The 17,551-nt window shown below is 35.8% G+C and overlaps 1 protein-coding gene across 1 annotated transcript in view; it reads left to right on the top strand.

Moving 5' to 3' along the window:
• LOC100168389 (roundabout homolog 2) overlaps positions 1-17,551 on the top strand; it is a 219,235-nt gene that overhangs the window by 192,841 nt on the left and 8,843 nt on the right. The window contains exons 3-11 of the mRNA XM_029490435.1: positions 5,647-5,800; positions 6,916-7,046; positions 12,985-13,251; positions 14,000-14,277; positions 15,005-15,209; positions 16,191-16,513; positions 16,740-16,967; positions 17,039-17,270; positions 17,356-17,471. Of these exons, the coding sequence (XP_029346295.1) occupies positions 5,647-5,800; positions 6,916-7,046; positions 12,985-13,251; positions 14,000-14,277; positions 15,005-15,209; positions 16,191-16,513; positions 16,740-16,967; positions 17,039-17,270; positions 17,356-17,471 (1,934 nt within the window). The remainder of the gene's footprint in view (positions 1-5,646; positions 5,801-6,915; positions 7,047-12,984; positions 13,252-13,999; positions 14,278-15,004; positions 15,210-16,190; positions 16,514-16,739; positions 16,968-17,038; positions 17,271-17,355; positions 17,472-17,551) is intronic.

Genomic DNA, 17,551 nt, shown 5'->3' with positions numbered 1-17,551 from the left:
GTATTAGGTATGGGGGAGATACCTATATGTGTGTGTGTGTGTGTGTATGTGTGTGTGTGTATATATATACAGAGTGGTCCGGAATGTCGTCCTCACCAAACATTAGATTTGTGTGCTTAGTAAATAATTATACGTTAAATAATTTATATGGGGGGACTCGTCTCGTGTAGATACGTGTAATCACATTATATAGGTATACCGAAAATCACGTTATATGGCCGCGACACGCGCTCGCCAATAAATTATAAATTAATTCAATATTATTTCATGCTCAATGCTTGTAAATATTATTATTATTATTATTATTATTATTATTCCATATTAAATGAGAATTGGGTAATGCATGTTATTTAGGTATACGAACTATAGGTATTCCAATGTTATCAAACGGAGGATATTAACTTATTTAAAAAAATGTACTTACCTAGATAATCATTACCGATAGATGTACAACTATATCTGTAACGAAGTCGTGGTATAGACAACTCGGCTTCACATTACCTTTATATACCTCTGCACGACGGGTATACCTGTACAGTGCATACCTATATACTATTATAGCCTCATTGAAATCCCTATTAGAGGAGACGCTAACGACTCGGGTGTTACAAATATACCTAGAGAAGTATATAGTACCCATCCCGGGAAACTATCTAAAAAAAATTCCAAAAATATCATTTATCACCCCCCCCCCCCCCCCCGCTGAGGCGCCTGTCTCGTGCACGCGTGTGGGGTCTATTTGCTTTTCACTTATCCCTCGACCGTTCTCCCACTAACATCTCTCTCTCGCACTCTATGCTAATGCTCTGCAGTCTATACTAAACATTTAAACCTATGCTATTTCATAATATTTTATGCTCAACGGTCGTAATAATATTATTATTCTATACAGAAGAGGTTACCTATTTATTTTGTCTGATATGGCCTGAAATGAGAATCGGACCTTATGTTATTGTTGGCCGTTCCAAATATGTTGTCGAACGGAGGATACGAAAGTACATAGTTACCTAATCAATGTCGGTCGAATACTAATATACAACTATCTGCAACGAAGTCGTGGTATTGACTCCGCGCGGCTGCTTATTATATACCTACTAATAATATACCTCGGTGTCCTGGTCTTTAGGAAAAAAAAAACAAAATTCCAAAAACAGAATTATGACTTATCACCCCCAACGCGTTGTCGAGCGCGCGCGTGTGGGCTCTATTTGTTTCTCACTTATCCCTCGCACGTTCTCACACTCATCATTCTATCTCACTCCGCGCGTGTCCCGATAGTTTTAACACGTGGGACGTGACGTGCAGCAGTATAATATACGGGCGAGGAAAAAAATTGCCCACCGACAATATTATTTTGTTGTGTGTATATTATTTTTTTTTTTTTTTGTCCACCTAAACGCTGCTCGAGTTAATTATAATTATTATGCGGCGGCGGCTACGCAGCTTGCGGGTCTCTGTCATTAACGAGGGGCGAGAAAAAGCTTTCGTTATATTATTATTATTATTATTATTATTATTATAATAATATTTTCTCTAGAGGTCGGGAAAAAAACTCAATAGTATAGCTAGTCGCCGTCGATGATGACGATATATTATAAAATAAACGCCAGCCGTCGTCTGTGACCTTTTTTCGGATTTTTTTTTTCATAAATAATCAGTCGGCGTAGGCACTCGTCGCGTCGCCGCCGCAGCCGTCGTTATAGTTATAGTTATAGTACAAAAATAATAGTTTTTTATTTTCCAAATATTCCGAGTGGGCGCCGCCGGACAAATAATAATAATATATTTTAATATTATTTCCCCTACACATGGCCGCCCCGCGTGTCATCTTCGCTTCGTCGCGTGTACGATCGCGTGTGGGGCAGCACCGGTAGCCGGTCCTTACACCTCATTAAGTATACACTAAGGCCCGGTCGTTCATCAATATAATTCTTCGTTGTCGGCTAATACAATATATATATATATATATATACTTTTTACTACTATAACCGGCCTCAAGTGCGCGGTGCATGGTGGTCGATTACCCAAAAACATGCGTCCTCCGTCGAGTATGGTATACACGTCCTATATGTTCACGGGAAAAAAATCAATCGTCTCGGTGATTATTATTTATATTTACTCTTGGGCGGACGTCACTATATACTGCAGCAACTCGCTCTCATTGACGACGATTACCGACCGACGTTGACCGCGCGTGCAGCTATTAAGCTAATATTGTATTATAATATATAATAATAATATATTCGAGTATATAGAATATTGGAATTTAAAATTGTTATTAGTGATCACGTTTTGGTGCACAGGACCGTTTGGGGGCGGCCGGGAGGAGTTAAATGAGGCGTATATTATAAAGAGAGTTTGGTGCAGCAGTCGTAATTTTGGGTTCCTATACATATAAGTAGGTACTCACATAGAAACAAGTTTAACACAAACACTTATTATAGGTAGCTTAATACCAATTTCATAATATTAATGAGGTTTTTCTCGTTAAAACGACCTCCTTATTACGTATATAATATGAGCTGAGAATTCAAATTTTAAGTACCTATCGCGGTGTTGGATGTACGTCTTAAATAGTCGTCTCCTAATACGCGCGTCGTGTGTTGTTGAAATATATTTTACCGAAACATAATATTATTCAAATGGTAACCCACTGTGATCTATAATTCAGGTTAACTAGTAAAAACGGCCAACTATTTTGGTCTGTATAACATATTATTACCAAAAAACTTTAAACATCCCGATAACCGGTGTATTCCGAATTCCTCTAGATGTAAGATCATCGTGCTCTGACAGCGTTTATATAACTATATACCTAATACTGGACTCCAGATAACTGCACGATATCACCTGCCACCTGCACAGTGAGATCATCTATGCGTCTGCTGCTAATAATGAGAATATACCATGACCTGCAGCTACCGCGACTGCACTGAAAGAAGTACCTCATATTATGTATACCACAAAACGTTTCGATTCGTCGCTTATATACCGAGTATATCGAGTAATCGAATACCGGAAAATTATCTGTTTATTATTATTATTTATAATCGTACGGCGTCCGCCCCATCAGCGGCGGAAATACTGCAAAATACAAATATTCTAAGCATTCGTTTTTCCATTCCACTCTATCAACGACACTGCCGTCGGTCCATGTGTACAATATATGTCTATACGTAACATATACATAGTGCGTACGGCTCGAAGCACTCGTTATATATATATGTATGTACGATAATAAAATATATTTAAGGTAAATCGTTTGAAATTCCTCCGCGTATATATGTATACTGCAGGGAAATACGTGTAGGTATATACGGAAGTGCTTTTCAAAAGTTCTCCGGGTTAATAAAAATATATATCACGTAGCTATAGTAGGTATGCCGTTGGAAATTTCTCACTTTTAAAATAACCATCCCCTTTGCAGCAGTCTCGTCCGCCTTCCCGGCAGTAGCTATAGTCGACGACGTTAATCTATTCATGACCTTTATCGTCGTCGTGTATTTATTTTCCATCGGAACCTTTCCGATATGTATATATATATATATATATACACACCACTAAACCGTTCGAATTCGCATCGTTAAATGCGTGTAATAATATATAACGTGCAAATTATCATTTCCGTTTCCTAATAATATATTATACGTCGACGATGACTGTCGGCGTGTAAAGCAATAGTTTTCTGTCGACGGGTTTGACGATTAATATTACTATGACAATGCTCGCCGATGTAACAATAAAAAGGTAGCTATGGCGACACGATCGTGAATCGAATATCAATCGTATATCTTCGTACACGTTTTTAGCATGCGTATTACATTGTTATCCGACTCGGACGTTTTGTGTCATTCTTTGAGTCGGCGCCGTCGAACACCGCTAGCGACGAGCGTAGTATTGTTTTAAATTATCATAATGTATAATAATATTATAGCGTATTTTATCGTATTTTATCGTCGACAACATAATGTCGTTATACTATATTATACGTACAAGTACGACCGCTGCGGTGTCTTTCTTTCTTTTTTTTTTTTTTATCGAAAATAGATGCAAAACATGATATTATATAGTAATAACCGCGCGTATTGTCGGTTTTGAACTATATTAGTGCTGTGCGCAGTAATAAAAATATTATAGCGGTGCATGCGACGGTGATAATAATATTTTTCGTGAGAATTCTCGCTTTATTATTTTTATTCGACTGCTCGATAAGTATATGTCGTTTCTGTACGACATAAGCCAGAAGTCGTAACGTGTACACCGCGTATAATTCAATATATATATATATATAATATAAAGTGAGTCATTGTTGTGTTTTCATTTTCCTCTTCCTCGAGACATCATCATATGCCGCGACGAACACCAGATATTCTCGGGAGGGTAAAATATTACGATATTTACACAGTAGCATTATAAACATTGTATATATATAAATATAATAATGCGCGCAAAGAGAGACGAAAAAAACCACGCGCGGCGGAGACGATGACAACCCTTATGTGTTGTCAATATTTGTCCGCCCTAACGACGGCTCGGGTCCGGTCTTAATCCCTTTAAACGCGGAATTGCCTTCTAGCCCCCCCTCTCGTCCCTCCCCACGTACACACTCGTCGTCGTCGTCGTTGTTTTGACCGTCGAGAAAACTCTACGACCAAAGCCACCGCAGCTCACCCTGCGCAATGCTGCTACAGCGGTAACCGAAAATGCCATTCGCATATTATTCATTCGTTCGGGCGCGAGTGATGTGCTCGCGTTTTCTATACGTTTCAATTTAGGTACTCGTTTTCGAATCGTCCCACGCTCCCGAGCCGCCTCCCTAAACCGACCAATCTGCATATATAAATCCCGTCACAATATCCATAGTGCGACTGCACTATATATATATGTACATATTATTACGCGTGCATAATCCGGTGTCGCGTTTAATCCGGATTTATTTATATATACGCGCGACGATGCGGTGGCGCGGAAAACAAGTTTAAAAATGCAAAATATATATTATTAAGCCGTGCCCCCGTAAAATATTAATGCGTGTAACGTGTACCTAATCCCTTTATGTATATCATGGCGGAAAAAAAATGTCCCACATCGCTATAGGTACCTAACGAAACTGCGTATTATATTTTGTCGTATTCGTCCCGCTCCGTGTTCGAAACACATATTACACCTATACATAATACTATACACTATCGTACAATATTGTAAACTATATAATATGCACACAGCTGCGGTATTAGTTCATATTATACACAGTCAAAAATTATCGAAATTCATATCATATTTTGTTTTCTAATTGATGTACCTACCTACGCCCGAAAACTGTACACGCTGGACACAGTTGCACGAGAGTTGCGATTTGGCGATTTATAATATTTTGCGAGGTATCGGAAAATTTATTGCAGGCCAAAAAAAAAATATTTTACCAAAATAATACACGGCCGATAACGCTGACACGACTGCTCTATAAATCAATTAACTAACTCAAATATGTGTGACGATGTTTGAGATAACATTTTCCGTCAAAAAAATTGATTGTACGATACCATCTATATACTGCTGAAACTGGCGTCCGGCATAATATCACTAATAAAAACAAAATGTAAATTGACTACCTTTACTTATTATAATTATTGTTTGTTTTCGCAGTGCTCAAAGACGAATTCCGAGTGGAGCCAAAGGACACGAAAGTGGCCCAGGGGCAGACGGCGCTCATGGAGTGCAGCCCACCGAAAGGTCATCCGGACCCGATGGTCGTATGGAAGAAAGACAGAGAAGACGTGCACATAGATTCGACGACAAGGTACACCCATAATAATTTCATAATATTAATATGTTATATATACAGAAAACCTTTTCCAAGTTATTTTTCAATAAGACTTACATGCCTACCTAACGAGTTTAATATTCACCGTATATTATGTCGTATTATATTTTTATACTTATGTCATGAAAAACATGGCTATAAAGCGACGAATGCGCAATACATAGGTACATAATATTACGACCTAATCGGTCCGCGAGCTTATAATAATTATGATAATAACAATAATAATAATAATAGTCTCTTCGCGATTGTGCAGGATAAAAGAAACTCCCAACAGACAAAACCGCGGCTTAAATGAGTACAGCGAGTATAATCATTATTTATTGTCCCATCCGGTACGTTAAAAAAATAATATATTATAGCACCACTACAACAGCTGTAGATGTATAGTCATTGTTGCTGTCATCGATTTTGGCTGATAAACTATTTCGCATTCTAATTTATATTTTTTCACTCATTATAATGATATTATAAGAGAAAAAAGTATTTATATTATATTATGATCAACCGGTGATTAAAATAGATGCGTATGCATTAGGTATGTCTATAGCGATTTAAAATTAATTACCTATACATGTTAATAAAGTTAATAAACATATTATATTCAAAATTGAATTTGTCAGTACTACATGATAGCAGTATAGCAATAATATTATGTAAATAAAGCCGCTATAAAACCAAATTAATTATATGGACACAGGCGTATGATAATAATAAATTTCACTAACTAGTTTATTTCATAGTAAAATTGTTTTTATTTCAACATCGATAGTAGCATCATACCTAATCCTTTGGTATGTTGTTAAATTCAATGGTTATTAACTGTAATCTTGTATCGGTCTATCGACAATATAATTAAAGCATTCCGCGACCACTGCTTATAATTCACTTATTATCGATTAATAATATTATACAGTATACCCTTATGGCCCTTTATTACCGTTAGCTATACCGTTCGTTGTGTTGATATAATATGCATTATCATAGGTATAATAAATGTAGAATAATATTATTTCTATTTTCAAATGTATATTATTACCTGTACAGCCGTATTTAGATCGCCACTGACATTATATGACTTGTTTGTTTAGGATGCGAATCGTAGACGGTGGCAATCTTATGATTACAGACGTCAAGCAAGATGATGGCGGTGAATACCTGTGCGTGGCACAGAACATCGTAGGCAAGAAGGAAAGTACACCGGCCAAACTCACCGTAAACGGTACGTATATCTATGAGTGATATGATGTTGATAATAACATAATTTTTTTCGTTTTTAACCGCTGCTTGTATGTAGTGCTCCATTTTATATAAATACTGAAAAATATAACTAACGATGAATACTGAGCAATGTGTTTGATATTTACATTTGGAAATTTTAAGAAAAATTCTGTTCATTCAATTCATTCTGCTTCAGAATAAACTATAAAGGCATATTATTTATTTATTTTTTTTTAAACCATAGCTTAAAAACATATAAAACCCGAACATTATAGTGAGACAAGATGTTTTTATTTTACTAAAAAAACAGTAGTTAATATAATTGATATAGTAGCAGTTTACATTAAGGAAAAGATCTCTACAAAGATTATCGAACGTGTCCTGATTGACTATATAAAGCCTAAACTATGATAAGATGGTTTTTGAAATTATCATGCCGTGCCTTCATTACTTCTACGAAGAAATGATTGTGGACTAAGAAAAGATTTTCCGAAATTACAATTTTAATGAGGTGCTCATACAGAAAATTTCAGATTCACGGTAAAAATCGAAATTTTTTTTTACAAAGGGTTTTCGTTGGTTACAGGTTATAATACTACTCGTATAATTATATAAATAGTTGAAACTAGAAACTATAGTATAAAATAGCACGCTATTCGATATTGTTCCTCTACAAGGAAAATCTATGAATCATAAATATATTTTTGTTAATTTTGTCAGAAACAACAAATCTTGTATCCGGCCCAAAAACATATTTTTGTTTATAGTAAATTTTTTATAAATAAACAACTGCCACTGGTTACATAAAATTAAATAATTATCATGATAATTGGATATAATCTTACCCTGTATTCGATATTAATTGTTCACTATACCTATTTTTTGGATAAATCGGGTTTTACGTTATTACCTTGGACTCTGTCCAACTTATGCCATTCCGTTATACCCAAACAACGTAAACCGTCCGCAAATATTTGCCCAACCCCTCGAGTCCAATAAAAGGAAAAGAGCCCATGCAATTTTAGCCGACCGTTGTCGTAGTCGTTGTCGTTATATTGTCGACAACTCCAACGGATAATTATAACTTATAAATAACAATGTCATCAGAAATGAAAATACAACCGATGGAAATGGGTTCAACGAGATAGCCTGTTTTTATGAGAATTACTCTAAATTGCAAATTGTCTGAACATTTTTCTTCGTAGTAATTTTGATGGTAATGAAATGTCGGCACACTTTATCTATAGGCTCCTTCAAAGCTGTATATAAAAACGCGTTAGATACTCATTATTATTATTAATATTATGCGTCTGCAGTTTAGCTTGTTTTTATATTTTATATTATGTATAAATTTTGTGCCTGTGTTAATACACGGCTGTACATAATATTTTGTTCTACAATTTTTTTAATTCAGCTCAATTTTGCAGAAAATACTTGTATTTTTCATAAAAAAAATATTCTGCTTTGAAGTAGTTCGAAAATAACAGATTAAGATAAATACAAAAGTATAACTTAACAACTAAACAATTAATGTTCTGAAAAAAAAATTGTATTCTTAACAGAAACCAATAATCTTGTGTCCAGCTCAAAAACATTTTATATTAATAGAATTTTTTTATAAATAAATAGTTGCTACTATATTTACATAAAATTAAATTATTATCATGATAATTGGATATTATTTAACCAGTATTTTATATTAATTGTTCACCATACCTATGTTTAAACCCGGGGTAAATGCGAAAATCACAACCGCATATTTGGTTATTTCTGCTAGGTACCGTATGGTTATCTTCGTGAGAAATATTAGTAACATATTATTATCCGCTGTATTAAAATTGAATGTTTTATTTTTTCTATTTTTTTTTTCAAAGCATTAAACAACTATTATACACTGAATATTAAAATATAACAAATCAAACAAAGTTCGTATCATAAAACAATTTGGATTGTTTTACTGGCAACCGAGTGCAGCGTGGGGTTAGCTAGTACCTATACCTAACTATACCTACTTATAAATGATGACTAGATTATTGTTTGTCCCGCCGCGACAGCCCATCAGCTATGCAGCGTAATGTGTGACTACGTCTATCGCATATTGTTTATATATTTTATGTGACGTTAATAATTAGTGACGGCGTTGTCAGTGAAAATACGCTGATTCTCGGGATACGTTAATGCGAGCGAGGAAAAAAAGACCGTCGCGGTAAAATAATAGTACCTACCTAGCTATACTGCGTGGTTTATTGCCGAGTACCGACCGAACGGACACCGCGAGACCGTTGAAATTAGTCGTACATTTTTTATACGCTTCTTTCGCACGGCGTTTACACGCGTGCATAATGTACGACGTACAATATATGTTATGTGTAAGTCGTTTTGGACTGTTTCGCGTGAGAAATATCGCGCAAAACGACGAAATCGACACGGTCGAAATCGAGAGTATATGTGTGCGCCATCTCTATATATACACCCTCTACACACACACATCTGTATTGTATACGCATACAATATTTACAGAGACAATCGTACCGGTCTCTTTTAGTTTTTTCTCCGCGTGTACGCGTGAATTCGATTATATTGGGTGCAAATATCCGCCGCCGGAGGGTGAGAAAGAAATCGCGCTCGGAATAGTAAATGCCCGACGCGAGTATATATATATATTATTGTACATTTCTATATATATAATAATATTATACACGGATCGTCGATCTACCTGTCGAGTCGTCGGCGGTATACTTTTCGTACTACGTACGAAAACCTATATATATATTCTGTTTTATACTTATATAATATGTACATGATAGCGAGATAAAAAAATACCATCAATAGACGCGCATCATCGCCGTCTCGTATGTATCTCTAGTATACATATACGCGTATTATACATTTAGGACAGCGCGCATTATTATACCAAAGGTTTTTCATGTACATTGTACATATACGGTAGGTATATACCATATAGGACATAGGTATATAAACTATTATATACATATATAAGTACGTGCGCTGCAGTTCCGCTGTTACTCTCGAAGTTTCCATCGCATACGTATACCTACAACACATTATATCATACAATATAGAACATCGTGTATTGTATATAATATAGTATACGCACGAATAAGTATATAGAAAATAATACATACGCGAATCGTCGTTGTTCGCGCATATCACCGTGGCATTTTTTTTTTTTTTTTTTTAATCTCTATTTCTCTCGATAGCCATTTATATACTGCAGAGCCTTGGTCGTGTCGAGCAGTCACATCGAATCGGCGTGAATTTGGGGGGGAAGGTTCAAAGCGCAAAGAATATACCCATAACAAACGAAACCGCGAATTATTTTTTTTCAATTTTAAACGTCACTGTCCGCGACGTCGTTTAGTAATTAATTACGTAAATAGCCGACCATCCCGCACAAAGCCGTGACATGGCGAACGTGATTTTACCATCGAAATATATTATATTTTTTTAAATCGAAAACTACCTACTTATCACGTATATATTAAGGAAGTAAATACCGGAAAAAACGGATCCACGACCACCGCAGTGGTGCAGTTAAATTGCCTGTTACAAACGCCATGTGAACGTGATTATTTTATTATTGCAGCATTGTTGTGCGTAAAAAAAAATTAAATAAAAACGCGCGTAATTATATATTGAAATTCCGAAAAAAAAATGGGCCCGCAATCGCGTCGAAAGCATTTATAATAGGCACCTAATAAGTGGGTATATTGTTGTATGGAATTAACTATTGGGACTATAATATTTACAATAGAGTTTGCGTATTTGTTATACGACGTGTGTGTGTACTAAACTCATTACTCGAATAATACCAATACTTATGGCTATAATAGCAGTTGTTGCCATCCACTGTATTTTAGCACCCCGACAAAATGTCACGCCCACAGTTTGCCCCTATAACATGCTCCCACACTATGAGTGTATGGGTAGGTAAACCGCCGATGGGAACCGACTGAAAGAAGTCGTTTTTCGTCGTCAGGCCCGATCGAAACGAACACGGCGGATCGGATGGATTTACGATACGTGCACACGTTCGCCATGCGAGAAGAGCCATTTGGCGTGCACGCTGCAAAGTCGGAGAGTTCAGTCTGACTATACTATACGGACTGATGTATTGTCAGACATTTTTCGTATATTATATACATTATACACGAATAGGGAGAAAATTCGCTGAAAAACTGCGCAGAATGTTTAATGCGCCGGAAACTGAGATATTTTTTTTTTCGCATTCGATCCGCCGCCACCGTCGACGTCGTTTTCCACTCTTGTACGAAATAGATTCTCGTATTCGCACACAAAAAATACATAACATAAGTTTATTATATATATATACATATATATACATTTATTGTTGTCGTATTTTTTCCCTCCCTCTCGGACGCAACAATAGGCGCACGCCATCGGAGTGAGGGCCGTTTGAATAAATGAAAAAAAATAAAAAAAAAATTACGCGTATGCATTTAGAAAATATTGTACCGCCAGTGGCGATGCGCAGTAAACGGCGGGAAAGTCATTAATCCGACACTGAAGCACGAGGGGACGACACCCGTTGCATTTGGCATTACAGACCTGCAGACGGTCGTGCGAGGGCGATTCGAAAAAACAAATGCCAAAACAATAGTATATAATGGTCGTAACATAACTGCGCGCGTATATAGATATAATATTTTTTACAATATTTACTCGACGTACTTATATTATATAATGACGTTCGCAACACATCGTTTAGTATACTATAATAATTATTATATTGTCATTATTTTTCATTATTATATAGTATAGTTCTGACACATATTTTGTCTGTCCTTCAATGTATCGCAGTGTCACTATATTAAACTCCTAATATGGACTGCATTGTAGAATTTATGTATAATTTTTTAGTTATACTTTGATTACGACATAATAATATAGATGGGTACGATACTGTGGGTACTTCGTTTTTATTTTAACATAAAAAATGGTAATTTTGATAATGTTTGGTACAAATATTAATAATATGTGCTTTAAAAAAAATGGGTTTATGTATATTTACTCCCTTTTTAATTACATCATTAATGTCATTGATATACGCGTTATAATAATACGCTTTCGATCGTATTAATTTATCTCTTGTATTTTGCATACGGTTATTCAATGAATAATATTATATGCGTCTTAATATCTTAATTTAATCGCAAATATTGAGATATAAATTTAATTACACGCTTGTTTTAAATTCTAACAGGTCCGATCATTGTATAAATTATAAATGCATAAATCGTTTAACCGTATAATAAATATCTCTTTAAAATTAACGGGTTACGACCCACTAAATACACACTTATCCCTGTAATACGCCCCAAAGTTAGAGGTCTAGCCGACCAAAACAACTTTAACTGTTATTACTGGGTAAACTCGCGTTGCTTAATCTTCTATAAAACAAGATAAACTGTTATTTGTCAACTTTGCTAAGTAACCTAAATGCCTCCGAAATTCAAACGCTGATAATTACGATGTTAATGATTTGGGTGCGATTTTCAAACCTTAAACTATCGTCTGCACAACTTGTCTAAAAGTCACTGCACGATTAAACGTATTTATATCTCAATTACAGCGAGGCCTTTCGGAATACATCCAATTTTTATTATTTTTTTTTTTTTTAATTCTTCCTTTTAACTTTTAAAATATTCTCAATTCAAAATGACGTATAATCTTCAAAAAAACAAAACATACTATTGAATTATCTGTTAAACAAACAATATGTATTCTAGATAGGTATATTTAAAAACAAACATTCAAAATATTATAAAAAAAGAATTGGAGTTACCGCAGTTTAGAAGAAACAATTAATATTTGTTTGAGTATTATACCTACCTATATAATATTTTACCACAGATAACCAGTCTTTAACACGATTTTGTGAATATTATGTCCTACAGTGAAACCATTCATAAACACCGAACCCAAAGACGTAACTGTGCACACCGGACAGACTGCTGAATTCGAGTGCAAGGTGGGTGGCGATCCGAAACCGAACATCTACTGGGAACGCGATGGTAATAAAATGCCGTTCGGCCGAGCCCAGATATTGGACAACAAATCACTGCGGATCATTAACGTGATAGCACAGGACGAAGGACTTTACGTTTGTAACGCCGAAAATGACGTGGGTTCCGAGAAGGCCAAGGCTTCGTTGACCGTACACTGTAAGTATATTGACCGTCATTTTATACCGATGAGTTATCGTTTTAACTATTAAGTAGCTACATATTTAAGTAAATGTATACCTAATTATTTGTATTACAGTATTACACGAAAAATATGGCCATAAACCACATAATATCTCTACCTTAGCCTGTTTTGTATTGTGCAAAATAATATAATTTTTACATAAAATTATTATTTTCTCGGATATCTTTTGTATTTTTTAAAAAATACATTTTTTCGCCTTAGTATACGTTTTTATAAAATATAAAAACTTCTATTTTCCATTTAATTTTATTATTTGTTAGCATATTTTAAAGTACTTTAAAGGAACAGTTATAGCGTATTGAAATTCTCAGAAAATTGTACGGTTTCAAAATGGAGGTTGATGTTGTTATGAAAAAGTGAGTAGGTATATAAACTTTAGAAAAAACACAAAAATAAAAGTGAATAATTAATAACATCCCATTTTTAAATGTTTTTATTTGTTTAATAAAAACACTCTACATATTATCATATTTTATTCTAAAATTTCTCGCACACTTCAAACAGACTGTTCTCAACGATTGGCAGGTTATATTATATACATTATACATACAAAAATTGGCTTATTATACCTATATATAGTTTCAAGCTGCTACTGTGCCGTGCACAAAATAATACGCTTGTTTCGTTTTGAATTGTAAATGTAAATCTCCGACCTATATTATGTATATTATTATTATGTTAATCTCATCCCGTATGTTCTAGCCCCGCCGACCTTTGTGACCAGACCCAAAGACCAAAAAGTGGGGCTCAACGGAATTGCAAATTTCGACTGCGTGGCCCAAGGCAACCCACCGCCGTCTGTGTTTTGGTCACGTGAAGGGTCCCAGGTGTTGATGTTCCCCGGCAACGCGTACGGACATTTTCACGTGACTCAAGACGGCACCCTGCGCATACAGGGAGCTCAAAAAGAAGACGCCGGTTTCCTCGTGTGTTCCGCCCTGTCTGTCGCCGGGTCGGTGACTTGGAGAGCGTTTTTGCAGGTGTGTATTGTAATCATATTCTAATCGTGTTGTTTGCGCGTTAACACCACAACCGCGGTCGTGATTTACGTACCCATTATCTTTTATTGTTGCCACGACAACATACTATCTATGAATATTAAACTTTGTGGTAAATATTGCGTAGGTACTGTGCAGAGGGATTAGCCAAGCATGCAGCTCATCCACTTTGTATCATTAATAAATAATGCTTTTATTCAAAATCTGATTTTTGTAATTTTTAAGTGGGCGTAGGTACTTCCCTAAAGACCATATTTTCAAATACAAAAATTTACAACATTTTTATATCATTTAAAGAGTGGTCTGAGATGACATGTACAATTTTTTTTCCTGGATCAGAGCGATAATTATATTGATTTCACAATACGATGTGTTTTAGATTCTGAGGGTATTAGCTTTACATAGATGTATATTTTTGTTTATTATTATTTTTGTGTCTGGGAACACTTTTAATAATAGAAAAAAAAATTAATGAGAACCTTTTTTTTACTTTGAGTTGTTTAGCCCGTTATTTTTTTAAAATTTTAGATTCATCTTAATCAAAATTCAAATGAGTTATCAAACTTATAAATTCCGCATTTAAGTAAAATATGGTATAAATTGTGTTTAAGCCCTGTATACAATTTTTGGCTTTGTTTTGCACCACATTTTCGCACAATCGAAAGGCCAACTACAATGGTTATTACATTTTTCCGCTCACTGTCTGCAGGTCACATCCGTACAAGACGTTCCTCCACCCGTCGTCGACATTGGACCGACCAACCAAACATTGGCCACGAGATCAGCTGCCACATTACCATGTCAGGCATCTGGTATACCATTGCCTACCATAAAATGGTACAGAAACGGAAATTATTTGTCTCCAGACGATCCCAGAGTAACCATTACATCATCGGGCACGCTACAAATAGACGGTAAGTCTCTATAATAGTTATTGTAATATTTTAACGTTTAAAATGGTATGAAAGTTTTATAATAATAATAATAATTTAATATTTTTTTTTTATTATATCAAAACCATACGATACACCTACCTGCATTACACAACAGACACATGCATTGCACAATCTGTTACTGCTATTCATGATCTTATTTATTGAAAATTTTCTTTTATTTATTATTACTTTAAACACAAAAGAAAAAGCTCTTTTTTATATAGTAGCTACTCTATAGGTACTTTATTTTTGAACTCGTATAAATAAATAATAAAATAATATTATTATTTTATTATTATTATTATTATTTACTCAGCTTTTACTATATAGCATATACCTATACTTTTCTTCGAAATTCTAAAGGAGAAGAAATAACTTTTTGTCGTAGGTACCTTTGAACTGAAATCTGAATTCTTTTTAAATTTGTTTTTCTTAATAAAGATTAAGTGTAAAAGCAGAAATACCGTCAAGTCTGATTATATTAGCGTATTATTTATCATATCATTTGAAAAAGTCCCTCGTTTCAGAATTCTTTTGATATGCAAAATAAGCAAACTAAAATCGTCAGTTGTATTTAATAATTATATATTTAACTATGTCACTAAAAGCAAAACCAAATACTGTATTTTTCTTTCTGAAAACTTAGTTTTTTGTGTTGTTCAAATTGAATCTTTAAAATAATTATGACTCGTTTGATACTTATATATTATGGTAGGTTTAGGTACTGTGTAATCAGCATCTCGTACTCGAAGTTAGCATGCATAATTTATTATTTAACGTGCTTTTTGTGGAAGTAAAAATTAATAAAAATACTTTTGCGTGTAAATTTCTATCGAAGTTTTCATTTTCTACACTCCTACGTATGATGACAAAAAATGGTAAACTCCAGATACGCTAAGCCTACTGTATAATAAACGGTTGTTATGATCGAAATATGACTCATCTGCGTGTGCCTTTTAGAACTCGAAGTATCTGATTCTGGTCTGTACACGTGCACTGCTTCTTCGGAAAGCGGTGAGACTTCCTGGTCGGCGTCACTTAGCGTCGAAGAATCCCCGGGCACACGACTACACCGTGCACCTGACCCGGCCATGTTCCCGGCCGCCCCATCAGTGCCGACCATTGTAAACGTTACCAGAAACTCGGTTACGGTCACGTGGCACCCGCCCACTCCACACCTTGGCGCTTCACCGATCGTCGGGTACACGCTCGAGTATTACAGCTCGGACCTGCAAACCGGATGGGTGGTCGCCGCACATCGCATATCAACTAACACCATGGTCGTAAGTATATTTCGCGGTGCCTGACTAATACCAGTCTGCTCCCAATCCGAAAGTATCCGACTCGCTCCGTACAGACGGTATTTCAAATTTCGTGCCATAAATCTGCTGAAAATCGTGTGAATATTTTACGCAATCCTCACCGTTTTCATAGCCCGAAATTTGAAGTATTGTAAGCTGTATACCTATACATTATAATATTATAATATATGTGTGTATTCGTATTCAGGTCGATAATCTAAAACCGGACACGTCGTACGTGTTCATGGTGAGGGCCGAAAACTCACATGGCTTAAGCGTGCCTAGTGCGTTGTCCGCTATGGTGAAAACCGGTGGGACCAATACGATCATCACGCAGCAGTCCCTGGAAGAAGCCCGTGAACGGCTCGGTACTAAAGTCATAGACTTCAAGGAACTGTTTGCGGTATCGTCTACGTCGGTCCGAGTCATATGGGATGTATGTGTACCGATTCATATCGAAATGTTGTCGACAGACGACTAACACATTCTATTACATTTATGCATTAGGTATTGAGCAGTGCCGAATGGGTAGAAGGTATTCACGTACGGTTCAGAGACTTGTCAGGCGGCTCGCAGACCTATAACATGATGACGGTGATGATGAACAACGGTGAGCCCAAGTCCTACACATTGGCCAACCTCCGCAAGTACAACAAGTACGATTTCTTTTTGGTGCCGTTCTTTAAGACGGTCGAAGGCCAACCGTCCAACTCCATGGTCGTCCAAACTAACGAGGATGGTGAGTGAACACGCCTAACGCTAAACCCAACCTTATATTTTCGAATTCTCGTTAAACATCCAATATTCGTGTGTTTTCATTGCAGTTCCTTCTGCGGCTCCAGAAGACGTACAGACTGGTATGGTAAACGCCACTACCGCGTTCATACGGTGGTCGGCACCTCCGCCGCAGCACGTCAACGGCGCACTGTTGGGATACAAAGTAAGTTATTATTTCAACTTTTTTTTTCTATGGTTAAATTTGTTGGTAATTATTTCGTGATTTATGGTTTCAAATATTTC

Source organism: Acyrthosiphon pisum, chromosome A2, assembly GCF_005508785.2.
Source record: "Acyrthosiphon pisum isolate AL4f chromosome A2, pea_aphid_22Mar2018_4r6ur, whole genome shotgun sequence".
Lineage (NCBI taxonomy): Eukaryota > Metazoa > Arthropoda > Insecta > Hemiptera > Aphididae > Acyrthosiphon > Acyrthosiphon pisum.
Note: the sequence above shows the minus strand (reverse complement) of the source record. Positions and strands in the feature narration are given on the sequence as shown.